General features: G+C 43.2%; 1 protein-coding gene across 5 annotated transcripts in view; it reads left to right on the top strand.

The window, feature by feature from the left end:
* The window catches only part of TEF (TEF transcription factor, PAR bZIP family member), a 31,183-nt gene extending 7,246 nt beyond the window's left edge, over positions 1 to 23,937 (top strand). For 2 of the 5 annotated variants that reach the window (XM_015628181.3, XM_015628179.3), the window contains exons 2-5: positions 3,491 to 3,817; positions 5,268 to 5,488; positions 6,128 to 6,339; positions 8,244 to 10,090. In XM_015628181.3, coding sequence (XP_015483667.1) covers positions 3,491 to 3,817; positions 5,268 to 5,488; positions 6,128 to 6,339; positions 8,244 to 8,265 — 782 coding nt within the window. In that variant the 3' untranslated portion in view covers positions 8,266 to 10,090. The other 3 variants (XM_033514377.1, XM_033514378.1, XM_015628180.3) reach the window with 3 other exon arrangements.
* Positions 23,938 to 24,122: the final 185 nt, after the last annotated feature.

The raw sequence follows: 24,122 nt of genomic DNA, 5'->3' as shown, positions 1-24,122 counted from the left end.
GGCAGGAGAAATGCCTCAGCAAACATCACAGTAATGGGCATTAGAGACAGGGTATCCTACAACTGCCTTCTTCCATCCTCACAAGTGGGGCTAAAGCTCTATGGGGCAATCAGCCTATATATACATACATACATACACATATACACATATGTACATACATATATATATACACACATATATAAATATGTAGGTATGTATGTATATATGTGTGTTTGTGTGTATATATATATATATATATATATATATAGTGGTTTGAGTACAATTTGACAATATTTTTTTTGGTCAACAAGAGGAAGTTTGTCAAATAAGTATTTGTTCTGTTTGTGGCTGGGATAGCTCTTGACAGCGTGGTGGCCAAAATCTTTTGGTTGGTTTTTGGGTTTTGAGGAAAAACCATGACAGGGAATAAAGCTTTTTTCGGGCTGCTGCTTTTGCTTTAAACATCAGTATTTCCAACAGTTCAGTAACTGGAATGGTCCACTTAAGTCACTGAGCCTAAACCAGTGTCCTCACTGTTAACAGCAGATGTAGAGCCCAGTTAATAGGTCACAGTAGCAGAATGAGGGGGCTAAATCGGACGTGAGCCATCATCTGCAGAAGTACAGTCCAGATTTATCAGGGTGACCTTGAATCGCTGCAAATGGAGCCTCTTAGGATACTGCAGCTCTACTGTCAGGTAATACCTGTTTACACTATAAATATCTTAAGAGAATTAATCTTTCAGGTCCCTCTGCTGAGGTAGGCAGAAACTTCCCTCTCAAGATGCAAGAAGTTAATTAGTGTTTCATTAGATATTGTGCACCCAAGCAGGATGTTGTGTGGCAGAAATAAAGATTAAATGAATTGAAAGAAAGCCCGTGGGAAAACATCAATGCAAAATGATCACACAAAAGTTTTACCATGTTATGTATCACCTTTGGAATAGCTGGACTCCCAGTATGTGTATTAACTTCTGCTATTTTGTTTCAGATACTGTTAGAGGTGAGGTAGGAAAGACAGCATAGCTGGGGGCCCAGTGCTTGCTAAATTGTCAACTTGTAGCAAAAGGACACAAAATTTCAGATGCTTTTCTCACGTGGAGAAAGGATCTAATCTGGTGTGAACCAGGGACAATCACAAGAGGAAATTGGAGGAACCACCGTTTTTCCAGGTTACTGCAGGACAGCAGGATGATCATGCACATCCAGAAGGCATTAAAAGATCTGAGAAGAGCTACATGTGCCAGTAGTGTAGTCTTTTTAGCATCTACCTTCTGAAAAATATTTTAGGCCTTATATTCAGTCTAACAGTCACCTAATGTTGTTTTTTTTTCGTACTCTCTTGAAGGTGTTGTATTAGATGTTGCAAAACAAAAGCACTGCTGGTTTGTATTAAAACTGGTATTACTTATAATGGTGTTCTGTTGTTTTCAAGATTTTTTTTAGATTTTTTTTTTCTTTTTAGCTGATATTTTGACTTGACATTTCACAAGTTTTTTATAATGTTAATTAAAAATAGTTATTTAAAAATAATTATTGTTGTTTGGATTTGTTTTGGTGCTGTTTTTACTAGGATATCATTCACAACATTCAGTGCAAATCTGGGTTTGGTTGTGCTGGGCACTATGAAATGTTGGGGAATACACAATCTCTATTCACAGGTGAAATGTTGGTTCCAATTTGGTGGAGTGTGATCCACTAGTAAGGGAAATCCTTATTTAGAGAGTAGATGCTATTTCTTTACTGCCTTCAACTAGGAGCTGTTTAGAGACATTCTGGTTATTTGTGTCATTACTGTTGACCTGCCTGTTTGCTTTACTCAAGCAAAAGGTAGGGAAGTTGCAAAACTCCTTGCAAAAAGCAGTTTATAGCAGGAATAGGGGCTGGAAGATGGCAGTTCAGGGGCAGCAGTGTGAAGTGGCAAGGAGAAGGTCAAAAGCTGCAAGGTGATGTTACCAAAGCTTTGGTCCAGGAGCCACTGTGGTCTGAATCTAATGTGCCCTTTAGGTACTTGCTCTTGGTTCCAAGCTGCTGGTTGGTGAATACTTTCTCAGCTGCTTGATTTAAAATCAGTATCTTCTTTTGTATAAGAAATTCAGAATACGGTAGATAATTTACTTTGTATGGCAGCACTGTTCTTTAAGCCATAAAAAGCTCTTTCAGTCTCAGTTCCACACCAGCTAAGGCAACAGCGGAAGGAATGCCACTTTTATCAGAATAGGTTTTATATAAATAGGCTTTTCTGGTTTAGAGCCGAGTTTCACCCCCACTTCCACCCCCAATAAAGAAAAATGCTCCTTTAGCATATTGTAGCCAGTCTAGAAAACCCTAATGCCAAAGATTGGTGCATTTTATTGGGCCAATCTCTGATAATCCTGGAGATCCAGACTGGTCCGGTGTCCCTGGAGTCCCTGTTCTGTTGAACTGAGTATTTGTTGGCTTCCATGGTAATGCCCAGTTTGCAGGTGATGAGGGTACAACTGGTGACTGTCCCTTTCCTTTGACAGCAGTGCTGGCTCAGTGCTGGCAGTACTAGCACTGCTTCTGGAATGCCTCCTTCACTGCTGATAGAACTGCATGGCTGCATGGAGAACTGGATCAGGAAAATGACTTGGATTTTTAAATTTTCTTTCTGCCAGCTTATTTTTATCTCTTAAATTATGTAATTATTCCATAACTTGAGTTTTCTGCTTGGATTCTGTCCCAGACAATTGTTAAGATTCAGTAGCTATGGGGAACATAGAAACAGCCATTTTTCTGTAATATGTGCAGTGTAGCACATATTACAGAAATGGAGAAAAATTCATCAGTCTCTTGTGACTTGGGGGTGGGATGTGGGAGTGTGCCTTATTAGACATCTCCCCAAAGAGTGAAAATTGTATGTAGGTACTCTGAGCTATCTTTAGTGAGCAGCACTTGGAGCTATTGCTTTCTGTGGACATGCTGAGTCATTTCAGAGAGAAATGCTTCTAAAATGCTGAACAATAGGCATCCAGGTCTCTGGTGTCCTATGGACCTTTTGACTGATTTTCAAATGTAATCTGAAAACCCATATTCTTCTCCCATTTCTATTTAAATTATTGTTCTGCACCTTCTTTCTTTGTGCATAAAATAAGCTACTCTGCTTCCTCAGAATTTTCTTAATGGTTTCCCATGTAATCCTGCTTAGGGACACTGAATTTTGTTATTTTCTGAGATGGGTATGTAAAAACCAGGTTGTTTTGCAGTGACTGCTTAATAAGCTCCATGCAGTACTTCATTACACCTTGGTAAGCTATCACAGCAAAGATGCTGGTCTGCAAGGCTGCACAGCTGTCTGTAGTCCAGCCATCACAGGGGGTTAGAGTGTTCCATATGTAAATGTTGCTTTTCAACATGTGGTTTTCCAGATCATGTCATGAGGCAGAACCATGAGCTCACTAAATTTCTTTTCATGTGGATTTTGTTGGACTCTTAAACCTTGAGTTTCTCCTGTGTTTCAGCTTGCACAGTGACCTACTTGTATCTTTCAGATAAAGAGAAGGAGAAAATAAAGCTTGAAGAAGATGAGGCAGCAGCTGCCAGCACTATGGCAGTCTCGGCTTCCCTCATGCCACCCATTTGGGACAAAACTATTCCTTATGATGGCGAGTCTTTCCACCTGGAGTACATGGATCTGGATGAGTTCCTGCTGGAAAATGGAATTCCTTCCAGTCCTACTCACCTGGATTTGAACCAGAATCCTCTCTTGCCTGTGGCTGAGCTGGAAGGGAAGGAATCTGCTGGTGCTTCCACTGGTTCTCCTGCATCATCCTCTTCCACTGCAGTGTATCAGCAATCTGAAGCAGCCTCCAGCACAGGTAGATGGAATAATGTGGGGTTCTGAGGGACTTCTGTTGTTCGCATATTAAAAGGTCCCTCTTCAGGTCAAACAGGAGACATGCTAACCTTGTCAGTGTTAGCTTTGGCAGGTTAAACAGTACAAACACGCTCAATGTAGAGCCTTAATTCATATGTCAATTCGTGAAGATGCTGCCTCTCCTTTTCTTCCCCTTTTCTCATCCTATGAAGAATAAGTGTCTATCAATGGGCAGTCTGTTTTGCTTTTGAAATTATAAGAGTTGAAACAGCAACATAAATTATTTGCTTTCTTGGTATTGCTAATGTAGTGAGAAGCTGGACATGTTGAGAAAATACTTTCTCAGGTTATTTTACAACAGATTTTATAGCTTGTCACAAGTCACTTTCACTGCCTTGGTCTGCTTGGGTGAACTTATGTGAACTTAATGTACCTCAAATAACAATGTTAAATAGAAAAACAATGAAGCATTCCTTTTTGTGGTAGCCTGGGAAATGTGAAAACAGACACTTGGAAAAGGTGTTTTAATGATGCAGTTTGATGTTCTGTGGCACTTTGAAGTGGGAATGGAGGAACAAAAAAACAAAACTGTGCTTAAATGGTACTAGGAAACTTCATTTGTAGTATGGAGATCTTTTCTATTAAAGAATTCAGCTGCTCAGTTTGCCCTAGATTTGGAGTTTAAACATGACAGGCTTCGCAGTACTATTTTATGAGCAAGCTTTACAGAAAGCATTTTGCTCTGGAAGTCTTTTGTGAATCTATGGGAAAGATAATGTGGAACTCCTTCCATAAATCCTAAGGTGTAGCTTTTTTCTAGGTGGTGTATACAAAATTTATTGATCACTTCTGCATATTGCAGTGACATGCAGTTTTGCAACTCATGTATATGAAGTTTTGTAAACAATATATTCATAGGATAAAGTTCATGTGAACACTACCAGTGTCAGATACTCTGTTGGGGCGTTTGTTTCTATGTGGCAAAGAAGAATACTGTTGCATTTGTAACAAATACTCCTTTATTTAGTCAGTTGTTTGCAAGTCTACTTGTCTGACCTTTGAAGGTCCCAGGGACTGGGGTCTTTGGGCAGTCTTGTTTCTGTAAGTATTTGTATGGTCCAAAACTCAGCCTGATACAAATTTCTCCCTTCTTACTGCTGTTGAAGGTGCTTTTTATGTGTGCAAAGCATGTAATTTTTGCCAAGGAAGTATTAACTCCCATCTTGCATCTGTCTACTCATGTCTGTTAATCTGGCATATGTTCCTAGAGTTATATTACAGACTGGACTGTGAACTCGCTCTGTACCAGCAGCAGTACAGCAGCCTCCACACCTCAGAGAAGCACCAACTAATACTATGAAATACTTCTCACATTAGGGCAATAAAGTTGGCTTCTTTGTTGATTCTCTTCATCCTGCTGAATATATTGTAATTTCTCCTGTTGTTGCCAGAGTCCCCACCACAAAATGAGAGAAATACACCCAGCCCCATTGATCCTGACTGCGTAGAAGTTGAGGTGAATTTTAACCCAGACCCTGCTGATTTAGTGCTGTCCAGTGTGCCTGGTGGTGAGCTCTTCAATCCTCGCAAACACAAGTTTACTGAAGAGGACCTGAAACCACAACCTATGATTAAAAAGGCCAAGAAGGTTTTTGTCCCAGATGAGCAAAAGGTAACAGATTTATTGCTGCAAACTCTTCTAGGCCTTGATAAAAGTTTCTGAGTCTTTGTCCAAACACTTTGACATACAGAGTTAATGCAGTTTACCTACATGATTGGGCAGAAACACTGCCAAGAATAGAATTGGCAAGCCAACTGCTGTGCTTGCTGTTCTGCAGGTTTTGGTGTCATGAGCTAATTACTGGCAAGGAGCAACTTATCATGCTATACACAGAAATTAGAAGAACTATCAAGTCAAATCCTCATCACCTGCACTTTTGAAGGCCATTGTCTGTATTTGCCCAGTATTTTGTCTAATCTGGATTTAAGCAACCCAGACAACAGAACAGGTGGTTTTATGTAAAAATTCACCCCTGAATTGAAACTAAGTAAAGGAAGCATTTCCGTTGGACAGCTTCTTAATACTCAAGTCTCTAAATCTCCTTAGTTCTAGCAGTGCACTTGGTTTATCCTAAAAGAGGACTTGTATAAAGGTGAAATCTTACAGTACTTCACGGTCTCCATTTTGATGTCAGAGCCTGGCAAACCTAAGCAGGAGATTCCTCAATACAGCAGTCAGTGTGAATATCATTATACAATAAAGAGGTGTCTCTGAAACAGTTGTCAGTTTGGCATCTTTTTTTTACTACAGGATGAAAAATACTGGACAAGGCGAAAGAAGAACAATGTGGCAGCGAAGCGTTCCCGTGATGCTCGGCGATTAAAGGAGAATCAGATCACAATTCGGGCAGCCTTTCTTGAGAAAGAAAATACAGCCCTGAGGACGGAGGTGGCAGAGCTGCGCAAGGAAGTGGGACGATGCAAGAACATTGTTTCTAAATACGAGACCAGATACGGACCCTTGTAAGCACACCCTTTTCCTTGTTAGGGCTCTTTGTTTTAGCCTCTTAGACTTCTCCTGCCATCTGTAGAGACTCCCAGAAATAAAGTTCATGGAGGCTTTGCCATTTTGCATCTACACTAGAAAAAAACTAACAAAATACAAACAAACCCTGTTTCTGTTGGCACAACTTGTTCAGGCCCTTTCCTGATCATTCTGTTGTCCACAATTTTAGTGTCCATATTTACAAGCTTGTTTTCAACACTGATAGAACATTTTCTGATGTCATACAATTGAACAGATTCACCTGTCTGGAGGAATAAATGTGGATCCCTCCAGATTGGACAGAGCTTTTGCTATCTGTTCTAGCCTTCATTTTTAAGTGGAGAAAGGGCCTAGGAGATTTTTTTTCTTTTTTTTTTTTTTTTTTCTTTTTTTTTTAAATTTTCAAACTCTTGCTCTTTTCTCCTCTCCATTCCACCTTCCCCTCCCAGTAAAAGTTTAAAACATAATTTTAGGATATAAGTAGATGTTGCTGGGCAGCATCATGAAATTGTTTCCTCTCCCTTTCAGAGGCACTAGAAAGTATCTGTTCTATAGAACTCTGTTCCTGTTGAAGAGGAATAGGGAACCTTTAGGACAGGAAGACAGGAAAATATCCAATCTCTTGTAAAAACAGAAATATTGCAATGTTAATGTATGAATCTTATGCAGAATAGAGTCAGTGGAATTTTGATTACAATACTGTCTAAATATCTTGATAGGTTCTAATCCCAGAAAACTTGCAGAAACCAAGGAGAGAGAACAGTAGCAAATCACTTGCTTTACATATGTGGACAAAATAATTTGATGTGGGTTCTAGACTATATTTCTACCACCACCCATCCTTTTTTTCCTTAGAGGGTCTTCCCTCTTCAACTGCTGATAAAGCAGCATTTTGCACTTAACTGAGAAGTAAGGGAGATTTAGAAAAAGAGGTCTGACTCATTAGGCTGAACCTTGATTTCCAGCTGTTAAAAAATGGCCAGCACCTTATGCTTTGAAAGAAGGGGCTTTTTTAAAGATGTAAACAAGCCACTGTTGTTTTACTGCACCTTACCTGTTGTGCAAGAGATTGAGAAAGAGTTCTGGTCCTTTGCCTCGTGAACACACTATGGGATAAGCTACACCCACTATAAACACAAACAGTTTACCTCACTTTCTCCTGTGTAGCAGTATATCTGGTCTCTCCATGCTTGCTGGTTCTATCTCCAGCATGTTTTCTGATAGAAAATTAGCACACAAGACTTGCCCTCTTGGAAGTAATCCATTCTCAGCACCAAGCACTGCTTCAACAATATATGGTGTTAAAAGAAAAAATATGCTGTGTGTGATGTTGAGACCTTCTACACGACCTACAACGGCAAGAACTAGAAGCTTTACCAGAAGTATATGTCTAGAAGTCCTCTTAAGATAGTGGCTATTTGTGTCAGAACTCTTAGGCTATATGTCCTGGGATAATATTTATATTAAGGAGTAAATGTGGGATGGTGATGTTGAGGGTAGTTGCAGTTCCTCTATTGAAATCTGAAAATATATTAAAAAAGCCTTAGGGTTTATTTTCTATGCTAAAGACTAGCTTATCTTTTAAACATAATGTGGAAATTATGAATTCAGAGCAATTTTGTGTTGACTTCTTAAGGAAGTGGAGAAGCAGGCTAATCCACAACACTTAATGTATGCTTTGAACTATCCCCCCCTTCTGTTATGCTCTTAATTTGACTAGAGTGTCTCTTGATGCAGTGTTGGTCTAATTTCTTTCAAACATACTAAAAATTGTCACCCTTTCAGCAGGGGTTTTTTTCTTTCACAGGGTGGTTTGTGGTGGTGATGGTGGGAAGTATGTTACAAATAAATTGTCACACTTAACACTTTGCTTTGTTTAAAGTGACTTATCTGATTCCGAGTGATGCAACTTTAAAGACTTTTAAAAACAAAGAAACTAAAAAGCACACATGAATCGCCAGTCTTCAGAGTGAGCAGTGAAATCTATGAGGTGTCCCAACACAAACAACTGATGATGACCCTGCCTGCCTCCTTGCCTGCAAGTACCCCATCTGACTACCCAGGGCTGGGCATGATGAAAAGTGCAAAGTCTCCTTAATTCTGTATATGGCTTTCTTATCTGTCTTTCTCACTGTAACTATGAACTACAATAAGCTTACCTACTGGGGTTTTGTCAAGACACTCAAAGTTCATGTCTCAAAGTCTGTTGACAGCCTGTGTGAATAGTTTTGGCACTCGAGTGGAAGAAGAGGGAGTTTTAAATGAAAATGTCTGTATATATAAAGAACTGCTATATTTTAAGACTCTTTTCCCTGCAGTATAATGAATTTTATTTAATACTGCAGCTCACTTCTGGTGCAGTGTAGCGTATTGTGGAGTACTGTGAGTGCAGAACTAAAGACACCAGGAAGACAGCAGCTGTAATGTGTGAGACTTCAGTGCAGAAGATTACAACAGATGTACTGAAATAATACAGAAAGCACCACAGTGTGCCATACAGAGAGTAATAAACCTCTATCAAATGACCCACGTAACAGTAAACCACGTCCGTCGCTTTCCTGCTCCACAGCTACACTGCTGTAACCTGCCTTTTCCTTTATTTCGTTTGTAAGGCTCACTTTCTTTTATGGTATCTTGCTGAAACAGGTTCTATTCTTCTGCTAACGATTTAGCAATCATGGAAAAGGTGCTATTCTGAGTTGCTGATCTCCAGGTCTTTTGGCAATCTGAAACTACCAAATGAGTATTAGCTCCAGGAAAACAATGGCTATTAGCTGCCATATTACAATTTTCTGTCTCTTGACTGCAGGACAACTGTAGTGCTGAAGGTGAAACAGCCAATGATATCCCACAGTTACAATGGGCAGCTTAAGTGTAAGGACCCTTGTGCCGGTGTGGGAGGGTAATGAAAGCTTGGACAGAGTTTGGAGATGTTTCTTGTGTTTAGAACATGTAGGAAGTTCCGCTGTAAGAGTTTCATCAGCATAACAAAGATCTGCTCTTATATTAAGAAAGCTTGAGAGCTAAATCTGTGTGGAAAGAACAAGAGTGCTTACTTTCTAGGAAAGGAGTACAGGGCCGTGCTTATAGCCAAAATGGAGCTTGTAAGACAGGAGTGTGTTCATGCCTGGAGATTGATGAATAGCATACAACTCAAGAAAAATAATCTTGAAAGCTTTCTGAAGCACAAGTGCCAAAATTATGAGGCATGACTAGTTACCAGCATAGCTCAGTGCTATCATATTGAACAATTATTTTGACTTTGTGTTTATTCAAGAAATTCCACCCCTAATTTCAGAGCAGAAACGGAAAGAGAAAAATGTGAGAAGCAGCAGATGATATTGTAAGATTAATTAAAAAAAATAAATTCAAAAGCCAAGATAACCAGTGTTTGCCAGCATAACCTTTGTACAGAACTTATATATTAAATGTAGTTTTTGACCTATCATTTTTAATGGATGATGTACTGAAGTCAAGAAAGTTTTTAACTTTTTGCTGGTTACCAAAGTATACCTATGACTGTATTATTTGGGATTATAAAGATCTGAGATAACCTTGGGATATTTTTATCAAGTAGATGAATATTTTAGTTCCATGTTGCTGAAATGGCAGCATATATCTCTGCCTATAATCAGTATTGCTGATTTGGACTGACATTTTCGGTATGTAGTGATTTTTGCTTTATTTTGGTGATAAAGGCCCAAACCATGGATAAAAAAAAAAAAAAAACAGCAACAAAATAAGCAACCATGACAGCATGTAAATGTAGCAACTTTTTTTCATTTTCATCAAATTTATAATTTCTAAATTTTCAGTTAGCTCTGGCTGTTCTTAAATGTCATGCTTCCTGTTTAAATCAAAGCCAAAAGCCAAATAATTGGGCAAGGAGTTGCTTTATTTGGATCCTACTATGCTTAGGAATATCTTTTAAATACTTACATATTGTGTACAGGATTTGGTTTTGCAGTATGTCACGACAACAGCAAAATATTCAGTCAGTGAGATTAGCATGTGCAATTCTGTTATTTTATTTGTTATCTTAAAAGCTTACACAATGGAAACTAACAGTGAATGTTCATTAGATCTTTCTTTCAGAGAAGACTGTTAGCAAACATTTGTGCTTCCCTGTAGGACAATGCAGATTTGCACAATCTGTGATTTATATGTCTACGGGTTGCAAAACTGGAAAATCGCACTTCGGGGTGAGTGCGGCTCAACTTTTGTAGCTGGAGAATTTGTTGTTTTGTTGATGTTAAGAAGCAGTATCTTTAAAGATAGATGAGAAGGTAGTAACTATTTAAAGGAGTGCAGCTATTGCCAGCAAAAAACACTGTGCAATGCTGAATTCCTTTCTCAGTTTTTGCAGTCTCAGGAAGTTAAGTTTATTGCTCCAGAACTCTCTGCTCCTCTCAGAATGATTCGCTATATCATTTTGTTTCTTTGACAAGGATGACAATCCTCTCTGTGAGTGATAACTTGGGTATTTTTTTTTAGTGATCCTAAGAAGACCAATATTATTTTAGCTCAATTTGAATATTAAAAGATGCTGGACTGACACTGTTAGGGTTTGAAGTTCTCTAGCCTTGGAACATACTCTGTAGAGGCCATAAGTGTGCCTGATGCCAACCTACCCCATTCCAGCCACAAAGGGACCATCTCCAAGGGGAGAGAATAAAGGGCATGTGCACCTTTCAGCATCACTGCAGGGATTGCCAGGAAAGAGAGCAGTTTATGACAGTGCTGTACTTTCATTAGAAAGTGGATTGACATCACATGGCCATTTTATACTAACTTTAAAAGTATATACAATGTGGATAAGATTTGTGGACAATGAGTGTTGTTTTACTCTACAGAAGACAGCAGCTATGAAAAAATGATGTGCAATATTTAATACAGTATTGCTTTCATATATGATGATCCAATCTACATGTAGTGGGTTTGTGTCTAAAAATTCCAAAAAGCTTAATCTTTCACCTGTTGCCAAGATCTGCTCCCTCTAAAGCTTGTAACAAAGATCTCATTAACTCCCATGGGAAAAAGTCTTTACTTGTTCTAAAGCTTGTAACAAAGATCTCATTAACTCCCATGGGAAAAAGTCTTTACTCTTATGTGGTCATTGTAAAGCTTTAGCAACTGCTGGAGCCATGGGTGTCTTTGCTTTACTCTGAAGCATTCTGTGCTGGGATCAGGTGGATAAATCTGAGATTTTAGGTGTAGTGTTGGTAAACTGATCCTGATGGTTTTGATATTCAGATAATCTGAATCCTGCTTGCTTTTTTTTTTTTTTTTTTGGTCCTGCATGGACAGAGTGAAAAAGTAGTGTATTTGTGTTGGAGAAGAAATGTTTTTGGGTTGTTTGGTTTTTTGCTAAGCAGCTTTTTGTAGTAACATTTTAGGTCTTTTCTGACAGTTCTCCATTTCCTTGCTGTGCTGTTTGAAAGCCCAAGGTGTTCGAACTAGAAATCACTTTCAGCATTATCTGCAGGCCTGCTACTAATTGTACCAAACCCATTTCAAGTTGGGAGGTGCAGTGGAAGGCCAGCAGCTTTGGGAATACTGTAATAAAACCACTTACATGGAAAAAAAATAATTTGTAGATATTAAAAATAATGGACCTGCACAGAGGAGAATATTGCTGCTTCAGTATTGTAGGCCACCTGAGCATAGAAGGGCTTTGTTCCTTGTGATCAGGTGCTTTCATTTTTAGTGAGAGAGAAGGTATCTTGGACCTTTGTAAAATCCAGATAGGCTCTTGTTCACCTTTCTAGTTTTAGCTGCTAAGCACAAGATGAGAAATGTAAATTTATCTTAATGCATAAATCTCATATTTTTGGCAACATACACCTAAATCCATAAAGAGCAAAATCATTTGTTAGTGCTAGCGTTTTGCCTTTGCAGCGCTACAAGACTGACTGGCTTTCTAGATCTTCATATAATTACTCTGGTGTGTATATCTGCCACTGTAACATGGTGAAGATAGCTAAACTCACAGTTGAAGACTGAGAGAAAGGTAGAAAGAATAGGCTTAACTAAATATCTGTAGAGATGCTAACATAATGTTAATTGAGAAATTACAGTGATTTAACTCATGATGCTGCAAATTGTCATACAGATATAATTTGTTAGTTTGATAGTCTGCTATCCATTGTGAGTCACTTTTGGAACACAAACTTCTTGAAGTTCAGACACCTACAGGGAAAAAGGAATCCTTTGAGGAAGATAAATATATAGACAGACATAGATACTTGGCAAGGAGAGCAAAGAATAAAAGAGGAAGAGGAGAGTAATGCAAGAATCTGACTTGAATGAGATTGCTTAAACTGACACCTCACTGTTTACAATTTTAGGCCAATTTGGATCCCCTCAGTTTAGCATCATACTGAAGATAAGTGCTTGTTTAGGTCTTGGGAATCTGCTGTTCTCCACAGTCCAGAAGGAAGTGAAAGGAGTATACAGATAGGGAGGAGAGTTACTGCAGAAAGGCATGAAAAAATAGCTGTTGTTTCAACTAAGTGTGCTGTTGCACTGGGGCTTGACCTGCCAATGTAAACTGGTCAGTGCTGTCTCACGAGGAAACTACTATCTGAGGCCCCAATCTTTTAAGGTCTCAATTCTGCTGTCATTTCTGCATGGGAAGAGCCCTATATCTATAGACAACCATGTGGACTTCACAGGATCTGTTCTTGAATGTGAAGCTCTGCCCAGGCAGTCAGCTGCAGAATTGTGTCCTTAACACACTATCCAGTTGTAGTTATAGGGCTGTTGATATTAAGTGTAATTTGGGTGCCTGTTATATAGCTAAAACCCTTGTTACTTCATTTTCCTAAGGCATGAGCAGAAGCCCTTTGCTGTACAACATCTGTAAAAAACTTAAAAATGTACTTCACATACGTCTAGTAAATTAAGGCATGTGATTTTGGTCTGTGGGTCTCAACAAACCTTGCTCGTGTACCTGCCTGAATGTTTTCCTAGATGTGCAGCTACGTTTCAGTGAGAAGGGATGGTGGGATTTGTTTTCCCGAGGGGGAACAATAGCAGCTCTCACCTGTCACACTGGGGTGACCGCTCGCTACTGGCCAGGATCAGGGATGGATGCATCCTCCGCACTTTTATGTGAAGTTGTCTGAAATATGGTGATTAACATGATTATTGGAATACTGTATTTTGTATAACTTAGAACATGTAAATACACTTTTAAAACTAATCTGTTCTATGAAGTAATAAATAAGTGCTTCCATTGTAATATCTGAATATTGTTAATGCTTCATGTAGCTTGATTTGGGATTATTTCTTTCCTAGAGAACTACAGAAATCAAAACAAAGATTGATGTTGTGGAATTCTAGTCTAGTTGTGATGCTTTCTATCAACAAAAAATGTTTTAAAAATAATAATGAGCTACTTAAGCAGAGAAACTAAGATTTTGAGGGAACCGATTTTCTTCCAGTCTTTCTTTAACAGTAGTCACTGATTAAATTCATCAGTTGTACTCTTCCCATCCTGTTAGCTGGACAGTTGATTTGTTTGTGAGTAGAATTATTAAATTATTTGTAAACTTTAGTGACTAAGGAAAATTAAAGCTGGGTGGTTTTTGTTGGGTGTGGTTTTTTTAACTATTCTCTCTTTTGGCTCAAACAGATCTGTCTCCACCCTTCAGCCAGACTGCAGCAAGTTGCAGTGCAACAGTGAGTGACTGTTACTGAAGCTCATTTGTGACCTAGATAGTCTACATCTTTATTAGTTCCATTATGTACATAGATGACACGGGTTTCCTGTTGTGGTGTGGAGAGAGAAAGAGAGAGAAAGTGATTAATGACTTTTGGTTTTGCTGAGTACATGTTCACTGGATGCTGCACAGCTGGACCTTTCATCAGCTTTCATGACCTTTTCTATCTTGTGTTAAAAGAAATAGAAAACAGTGGAGTAAGAATCATGAGCAGTCTGCTAGGAAGTCTGAATGCTTGGGTTTTGAGGAGGAGGTGAGATTAATCCATCAGCCTTCATGTAAAGAGATTAGCCTGTAATGACACTTTCTCCAGCCATAATGTAACTTTGTCTTTAATGCTGTACTGGAGCAGTCTCCTCTCTGGTAACAGCTATGTCTGCAGTGTTCCATAAACGACAAAGCCACAGCTTTCGTAGTGGGCAGAGACAACAGCTTGTCTTTTTGTTTTCATCTATTTTTTTCCTCCTCTCTCAGTGTCTCTAGGCTGTAAAATAGCTATGAAACAGCTAAGCAAATGTGCAAGTTATTCTGAAAACTCTGTTCTTGTAAAGCTTTTTCAGACACATACAGTTTTTAACTAAATAATTTGAGGGAACTCCTATCTGCTATATTTGGCCTGAAATTCTGTTGCCTCTTGGATAAAAGCATTTTTTTGTCTTCAGATGTGACACTGATCTGTCCCATTCATTCAGTGGGATGGATAATAAATCTGCACAGTATTTATATAAGATATAAATCTGATCTTAGTTTTACTGTGTGTTAAGTTGTTTAATCTCTTGGATGTCTACTCCTTGAGGTTGTCTATATAATTCCTGTATCTGTAGCTGCTTTTTGAAGCAGTCCATCAAGTGCATTTGAGATCATCCTGACTGAAAAATTCCACAGAAGTGAAAGAGATAATAAAGCTTGTAAAGCGGCTGGGTAAAACTGTATTGCCATAAATGGTTTTAATTTCTATATGAATCTTCTGTCCCAAACTGCTTATTTTGTACATAAACCTAAACACTCCTGGCAGCTGATGGGTGAAAATAAAGGTGCTTAAACAGCAATCTAATGAGGAAAGGGCATTTCACTATTACAGAGTTGGTATTATTTTATATTTCCATTTATTACACTTTTTTAAATGTATAAACCACAGATTTGAATTCTCAAAGTCTTCGGCTTGGATTTTGTGAGTAGTTTAAATCCTCTCACCTCTCTGCTCGTAACTGGTTTTTAAGAAAAAGAAAAGCTTTTGTTTAAAATGTAAAATTTTGACTGTATTAAATTCTGTTAGTACCCTTCCTTTTTAAGAAATAAAATGTATATTCCACTATGCTGAGACCCAGTAATTTTCTTCACGAGACAGCATACTGTGTGGTGTACAGCTCCACTGCCAGCATTACACCTGCAATTTGCAGTGAAGTTGGTAGACACTAAAGCAGCTGATCACCTTTTGGGAGTGGGTTCTTGCTGTGCATTTCCCATGTGTTAAGCATGCTGGTAACAGGTATACAGTTCCCCACTTTAATTTTCTGGATTAACTGATTTCAAAAGCATTTTTGCTTTTTTGGTTTTGTGTTTGTCCTGCAGTGACTCTTGGTTGAACTCTCTCAGGCAGGGGGAGAAATCTGAGAACAAGTCAGCCACAGACACTTGGACCGTGCTTTGTCTGTTATGCTGGGGCTGAGAACATCCACAAAGTAATCAGAATTTTACTTTCTTTCATGGGAAGAAGTAATGTTCTGAATAAATAAGCTTTGTCCCTGAGGACAGTTTTCTCTGTACCTTGCCATTCTTTTTTTGTTGTTGTCGTTTTTTGTTTTTTAACTTGATTTGAGGGTTTTGGTTGGTTCATTGTTTTTTTCATTGGTGGTTGGGTTTTTTCATTTTTATTTTCCAAAAGCTAGTAACTGAAGATCAACCTGGTAAGAAATCTATGTCTTCTATATGTTCCTGCATCTCACACATTCTTTCAAGGTAGACAAGATCACTGGTGCTTCAGTATAATCTCTAGATGAACTGCAGTAAGGATCTTTGTTGGATCTCTGCTTTTGTAAAAGATATCTTGTATGATTTGTCATGGAGGGTGGTAGCAGGGAAGAAACTAAGTGTGAGTTGTTCATCTCTAGCAGTCTTCCAGAGCCATGGCAGGTTTAGTGACCCAGGCAATTGGTTTATGAAAGCAAAAAACCTTCTTCTTTAGAGGGAGGGGCCTGACCTCTATACATACCAAAGGCCAAGGTCTTGACATTGCCAAGCCAAGGATTTGCCGTAGAAACTGAGTAGATGCAAAGCTGTGCTGGATGTATCCTTCTGCTGTTACATGGCTTTAACAGAGTGGAGGATATTTGGCATTTTTTTCATGTTGGAAATATCCTGTTTGAACATCAGCTGGCAGCAACACCAATGTTTGTTACACTGCCTTCTTTTCAGGGAGCTTGAATGTTCTCTTGGGTGGGTGGGGAGTGAGTTCATACATGTACTAACTCTGCACATTATATTACTAGTTCCCTTTGGGGAATGTTGCAGCTATTAGTGATCTGAAAAATGGCAACTGCTTACTCAGCCTCCTTCCTGTTGTGTGTTGGGAAGATCCGCAGATCTTGGTACTTTGGATACACTGGTACTCATTTTTGCTCCTGCTGGCTACACCAGATCCACAGAAGAGCAGGAAGGATCTGTCTCTAGTGGGTCTGTAGCACTCTCTAGCAGGAATGGAATACTGTGGTTGAGAAATGTGAAAGAGCTGCATCCACCAAGCGCCTTGGGGTTTTTGCTTGCTCTTGGCTGTGGTTGTTGGCTGGACATGACCATTGAGAAAGTGTGTCTTAGGCTTCTGAGGAAATAGCAAACTGACAGAAATAGAGTAAAGCCAGAAGCTGATGGTATAGCTTTGACAGACTCGTGCTTAGGTGGGTGGGGTGTCCCTGAGAAATGATTGCAAAAGAGTAATATGAGACTAGCCTTCCTCCCATAAGGGAAAGAGAGGAGATGAAAGAGGCTGGCTTGGGATGTGGAGTGGGAAGCTGCTAGCAGTATTCCAGATGTTGCAAGAGGTGAGTTCCTGTACCTCATCCCTCTGCCTGATCAGTTTTGATGATCAAAACTGGGTCTTCTATGCTTTATTCCCGAAATATGCTTCCAGCTTGCAAGAGCAGGCTCAGCACCCGCCCCACCCCCGGCTGAAGGCCGGAGCAGCAAGGCTTTGAGCCAGAGCCATGTGCGTGCTCCACGGTGGCGGTGAGGCCGCAGTAGGGCCCCCCCTCCCCAGGCTTTGTGCCCGCGGTGCTGCTCAAACCCACCTGTGCTGGACAAGGGTGCGGGTGACTCCCAAGCAGCTGCTGCTTCAGCCTTCCTTGTCTGCTGGTGCAGTCATTTTATCCCGCTGATTGCTTATTTGTTCCTAAAGCTTTATAGGGTGTAAAATACATAATTTGAAGAGAAAGTAAGCTCATCTTCTCCTAAATTCGCATACTGCCTCAGTCCATCGAGCCAAGTTTGCTCCGGTATCCTCCTGCTCCTGCACGCCTGCTTGCAGCCCGGGATCAGCTGCCGTTCCACATGGTTATCCTGAAGGAAAGGCTGGCTTCATCAAGTCCTAAGACGGCAGTCGTACTGCAGGGCACAGGCCGTGGTGTGACCCGGTGTGGGGGCGCGGGCCCGGAACGCCCGCCGTCCCCTCACGGCCCCCGCGGCGCTGCAAATGGCGGCCGGGTCGCCCCCTCCCGCCGCAAGGTGGCGCTGCCGCAGCGCGCACCGCCCCGCCCGGCCCCGCCCGCCTCAGGGCCCGGCCGGAGCTCGGCGCGGTGAGGAGCGGCCTCAGCGCCTGTCGGGCTCCCGCGTCAGGACAGGTGTGTCCTGCAGCCCCAGCACCGAAGGGGACACCTTCTATTCTGCGGCAGGCAGAATAGAAGGTCGCAAAGGCTGAGGGTCTTGTGACAGTGCGGGCTCCGTGCCGCGCTGAAACATGGAGCCGAGACTTCGGACTCTTTGGGGTCTGCCCGAGTCAAGGCACTTGGGGAGCAGCCAGGGAACGTCCTGACTGCCTAAAGGCACCCTGTCCCTTCCCGTGGTCAAGGTTCACAGAAATCTAAGGATGCGAACAGCAGCAGGAGTGAGTGGCAGAGAGCAAAAGTGGCTCTAGTGTTCCCCCAAGCTCTTGCAACAGGGAAAATGCAGCCAAGGAGTCCAGAAGGGCATTGCCTGCCATAGTGAACAACACCTCGAGCTCCCCGGGTTGCCACAGCGCACCAAGCCCGAGGGAAATGCCTCGCTAGCCCTAGAGCTAGCTTTGTCCTGAGCCTGTGAGCAAGGCAAACCAGCACACCCAAAGCGTGACTGAGAGCAGCAGGAGTGACCCTATTCTCCTCCCTGCCTCACTCCAGCCCTGTGACTACTGTGGCCAGAGAGGTTACAGAAACGAAGGAAATTAATTTCCTTCCAGAAGGAAAAGAGGTGACCTCTTTCTTGCCTCTTTAAAGATCTGGGAGGACCCTGAAGCACGACATTAATGACATGTAACCAACCTACAGAGGATGCAACACACTGTGGTTTCAGCTCTGTACCAATCCCTCTGGGGACCAGTTTGGGGACATGATTGCAAGCTTCATTTCAGACCTGTGTATGGCTCATTCTGGGCTCCCTCCTCTCCTGCCATGCAGTGACTACCAGCCTGCTGAGTCTCTTACCAAATTAGGCTTCTTCTGCCCACCTTCCAGCCTGACAGGCTGTCACAGAAGTTTATACCATGGCTGGCTAGGAACTTCTTTCTAATTTTAAGTCTAAATGTATTTATGATCCAGATGAGCTTCTAAGAGAACAAATTAGAATTTTGCTCTAGCATATCTTTTTGATGCATGGATGCTGTCCCTTCTCAAACACTCCTATTTTAGATTAAACAAGCTCTACACTCAAAATGGCCACTCACAAGCCTACTCTGTACCTGCTACAGGTCAGCTCCATCTTTCCTGAGGAGGGCTGTCTAGAGCAGCACCTGCAATGCCAGATGAAGAGGTACCTCACATTTTCCGGTCTCTCCAGACAGTTCTTTGATGGGCAAATCCTTGAACCAAGTGTCTTTATTCAGAGCCAAATTGGCAGCATATGGGCAGTGTCCACCCCTCTGCATGCCTTCTTCCAATGCTCCATCTTGAGGGGTGCCTTGTTTGCAGCATTCTGGTGCAAAACACTGCTGGTTTTGACAATTCTCCTTGTGACTGTCAGAGCCCTTCTTAGACAGCTCCCCACCCACCTTGCCTCTCCCCTACTGGTCCCTGTGCCAACAGCACTCAGTGGGAGATGGGACAATCATGCAGGCCCCTACCTCAGACCATCTGTCTCTTGCCCTCACTCTGAGGGACAGGGCGGTGCTGAGGTATCATGTTTACACAGTAGAAGGTAGGTTTTTCTCCCTCTAGATCCCTTCTGCTCTTTTCCAAGGAATTGTGATAAACCTGTGGCTCAAGGAGGAGGGAATGACCTTTCTAAAGTTACAGAGAGGCTGGGTGAAAGAAAGGAGCACTGCTGGTCCTGCCGACAGGCAGGGCTCTGAGAGGTGAAGGAGAGGATTTCAGGGGACTGTTGATGGCCAAGGAGTGTTGTCGCTGGAGATGAATAGTTCACACAAACGCAGCTCAAGGTGTGGTGAAAGGAAGAGAGAGTTTATTTCTTCTCCCAGGATTTATAGGTTTCTGACCACAGCCAGGGACTGGATGGTCAGGATAACACTTTCCCAACTGCACTGGCCGTGAGAGATGTCCATCACAAGACGTGTATCAGAAAGAATGTACACATCTCTGTGTTTACAGTTACTGTCCTGGGAAAGTCCTTAGAAAACTATGTCAGCAAGCTCAGAAGCTGAGTTTTCAGGGCGACAAAGGAGGGCTGGAAGAGGACACGTCCTCTGAGTACCACCACCCCTGTGCTGAGGTGCTGCATGTCCCTCTGTGGCAGAATTGCTCAGGACCTGTTCAGCAGAACCCAGCAGGACCAGTTGCCCCCATGGGCTGGACATCCACTCAGCCTGGCTGGAGCTGTGGGAAAAGAGATGGAGAAGGCAGGCAGGGGAAGGTTTAAAAATAGTTCCCTTCTCATTTTTGCAGCTGTCATTCATGGCACACAAGCCACCCCGAGGCCTCCCAGCTCCCATCCACATTACGCCTTACATAATGGGAGACACGCGGGCATTGCTTCGGGCCGGGAACAGGCATCAGGCTGGGAACAGGCAGGGACGTGACATTTACGCTACCCTGCCAAAGCCGATGAGCAGCTCCAGGGTGTCCAGGCCCTGAAAACAGCCTGTGGGTTGGGGAAGGCAGCTCATGTGGCTGTCAAGGGCAACCCAACCACAGCCACAGCCTGGAGAAAAGGCGAGGGAGAGCGGGATGCAACCCAAGATGAAGGCTGGCCTCAGTATGGGCTGCTGGCAGAAAGCTGGTCCAGCCTGCCGAGCCATTGTGGTGCTTCTGGAGCAAACAGCTGTGGGAAGGGGTTGGAGGCTGTGGGGAGGTCTGTGGGAAGTACCACAGTAGGTCCTGAGGGGTGACTGTTTTCCAGAGGGGAAGATGTGGCCCCAGGCAGCAGACAAGGAGGGGAGTGGTGCAGAGATGGCACAGAGAAGCAGAGAACAGGGATTGCAGAGCGGCCCTCCAGGGAGGGGAGCTGGATAAGAAGTGCAGGAGGTGTGGGAGGATAGGTCTGGGGGAGGAGGAAAAGGACAGGCAATGATGGAGGGAACAGTGCTGAGGGGAGCAGGTGTGAGAAGGGGGCCGAGTGGATGGGGAGAGTTTTGAGAGAGAGGCAGGGTGGGAAGGGCAGTTCTGGAACTGTGGGGGCTGGGGAAATGGAGGATGATTGAAGTGATAGAGGGAAAGGTGAAGGTCCACCAGAACCACCAGAAGTGCTTATCCTTTTCTGCCACCTGGGTGCTACAGGACAAATGTTGCAAAGGGCAAAAGAGCATTCCACGTCCCCATGTCAGCCACTCTGGGTGCAGGCGCTGCTCCCGCATGCTTTTTTTCCTACCCCTCCAAGGCTCCTCAGCCTGGAAAACTGCTAACTCACTGAAATTCCAGACACAAGGGGCTGTGTATGTGGCAGCAGGTCAGGAGGAGAGAGCTGGGCAGCACTGGGGAGGCCACTGCTCTGCACCTGTGAGCCTCAGCCTCCCAGCCTATCTCGTTTAGAAACGCTTCCACCCCTCCCACCTTCTGGCCAGGAACTGAGCCATATGTCTGCTCGCTGTAGGATCCTCTCTTTCTCCAAAGATCACCGGCTTTCATGCTTTATATGCCAGCAGCCAGACTGCCTTGGGTAAGGCATGAGTCACTGTGGCGTGGTTATTTAAAGTGTGTCTCCTTAGCGCCAGCCACGTGCCTGTGCTGTGCAGGCTGAGAAGGAACGCGCTGCTGGACCCCAGAGTTTGCACACGGAGGGCCAGCCGCTGAAAGAAAGACTGAGACTGGGTTAGCTTCCTCCAGAGCAAAGGGAAACCTTGACATTTCTCAGCAGCCCCTTGTCAGTGGGGAGAATAATGTGGCTCATCCCAGTCTCAAACCACACCAGACTGTTTCTGCATCCACAAACCAAGCACACTTCACAGGAGGTGATGGTGTTGCCCGGGGGCTCAGCAGATCTGGGGCTCATCTGGCAGCCATGCAGTCACCTGCTGCACAGGAGGCATCACTTGGACCGGGCTGGGATCGTGCTTGGGTTCTCCTGGTGCTGGAGCAGAAGATGCAGTTCATTCCTGAAATTTCAAGCATCTAAAGACTTCTAACAACTGTTGGGGAAAGGGATGCCTTAGCTAGTAAATATTTATGGCATATTATAACTCCTCGCTGCTGTTTTCCATTAGGACTGACATCCCAGAGCAGTGGGTAAGTCCCACTGTGTGTCCTCCCTGGCTCTGCATCATTCAGCTGGACTGGCTGCAAGGCTGTGGGCCTGTGAATGAGTCCATGCGTGGAGAAGCTTGTTCTCCCCCTGCATCCCACTGGCACTAGCTGAGATCCTGGGCACACACTGTGCTTAGGCTGAGCCTCGCCATCATGCCCCACTGAGGAGAAGGGGTAAATAACAGTCAGCCTTGGCAAGAAGTTTGAGGAGCTTGGCCAGGCTGAGGCAAGACTGGGCATTTCTAGCGTATGGGAAAGGAGGTGTCTCTGGTGAGCGTGACATCTGTGTTGGCAGTCAGCACAAGGAGCTGAGAGAGCAGAGCAGAGTTTTGCAGGGGCACCACGTGCAGGTCAGCTAGATGGAAGATCTCATCTGTGTTTCCTCACGAGTGATTTTCTCTGGCTCAGAGCAGAGACTGCACCTCTGATCTGCCAGTCTGGGGCAATGAAAGCTCAGAGTTGTCACTGGTTGCAGGGCACTGAGATGCCAGGATGTGTCCACATCTTTCTCTTCCTTTGGACTAGGCTCCTCAGGATCAAGACAGCCCTTCCCCAAACCCTGGATGCTTCTCCTGCCTCTTGTGCAGGTCTGGACCCACATCAGCCTTTCAGGGAGGGTATTTTCACAGGGTGAGGTGCCTCGTTGAGCCCATGCAAGATCATTTTTTCTCTCCTGTAACATATATCATTTATATTCACAGTGCCACAGAATGTATCAGAGAAAGTATTTGTGGTAATTCTTCAGTAGGCATTTTCAGAAGAAACCAGGCTCATCTCTTCCAAGACAGCAACAGCAGGAGAGAAATGTGCCAGGTATGGGAGCTGTTGTCCTCTTCACACTCAGGTCCTTCCTGCCTCCCTTCTCTGGCCTTTTGGAAGGCTGCTCTCTCTTCCGTCTGTCTCTTTGTGTTTCCTTTTGCTTTCCCCTCCCTCCATCTCCTTTGCTTAGCTAGACTCCCCACTGATGATATTGTTACCCCAGTCTTAAGCATGCCACACTGAACTATGAGTCTGTTTGCAAGCTGAGACACCTTAGGCCTGCCTGGGATTAGGCCAGAAAAAACTCTTGTTGGAATTGGCACCAGCCACTTGGGAGCCAGCAGTGGAAGGCTCTGACCGGATGCCCAGTCTGGATGGTGGGTAGCCTGGAGCTGCGTTCAGGCAGGATGCTACCCTGATACCTTGACAACGACGTGTCCAATTAAGCCCTGTGGTATTTTTGTCAAAGCAGAGCTGTGAATTGCAGCTTCCCAGCTAAATTGCACTTGAGTAATGCTCTCATGACTTGACTATCTCTGCAACATTTTAATTAGTCATTTCTGTCTTCCCTACTATGACATGGTATTAATACAAAATTATTGTTATTAGTACAAAATGGCTGCCGTGACACCCACTGCCACACAGCTCTTTTCAAGATGGGGCTGTGTTTCAGCAGCAGTGGGTGTTTTTGGAGCCATTGGGGGAAAGAAGCATCAGTGTAATGGATTCAGACTCAAGAACAGACTTTTCCACTCCTTTTCTTTGCAGCCTACTGAGGGCCTGACACCCAAGGGCCGTAATGCTCCCACAGAAGTCAGCTCTGCTACTGAGTGCAGCAGAAGTGGAAACAGGCCCCAGGGAAGGACGACAAGGACAGGAGCTTGGGATGGAAAAGATTCAGAAGATCCATGTATCCTGACTCCTCAAGCATAGGCAAGCAGAGCTGGATCTATACTCTGGCTTTATGCAGAGCCCCAAAAGGAGCAGTTTGTACTTGCAGGGTAACAGAACATGGTGATCATAAAAACCTGCCTCCCTTTTTGGCTTGAGCAATTAGCCCATACTCAATGTTTCCATTAGTAAGAGAACTGAATGATGGCATTAGGTAGTTTGACATAATCCTGTTTGCCTACAAAGAAGGTATAAACTCCTGCTTCTGTAAGCACAGCAGGAGTCAAACTGCATCAACAGCTTCCTTGGTCATAGCTCTAAGCCTCTTTTTAACCAGTTCTTCAACCTGCTTGAAGAACCTGGAGAAAGCTTCTCAAGCTCTTGCTGTGTGTCAAGTTGCACATTCTTCACTGCACTGCCTGTACACTTCTAGACAGCTTCCACCTCTCCTCTCCTCTCCTCTCCTCTCCTCTCCTCTCCTCTCCTCTCCTCTCCCCCCCCCTCCCCTCC

This window comes from Parus major, chromosome 1A, assembly GCF_001522545.3.
Source record: "Parus major isolate Abel chromosome 1A, Parus_major1.1, whole genome shotgun sequence".
Classification (NCBI taxonomy): domain Eukaryota; kingdom Metazoa; phylum Chordata; class Aves; order Passeriformes; family Paridae; genus Parus; species Parus major.
The sequence above is the reverse complement of the archived record's forward strand: the minus strand, read 5'-3'. Positions and strand labels throughout refer to the sequence as shown.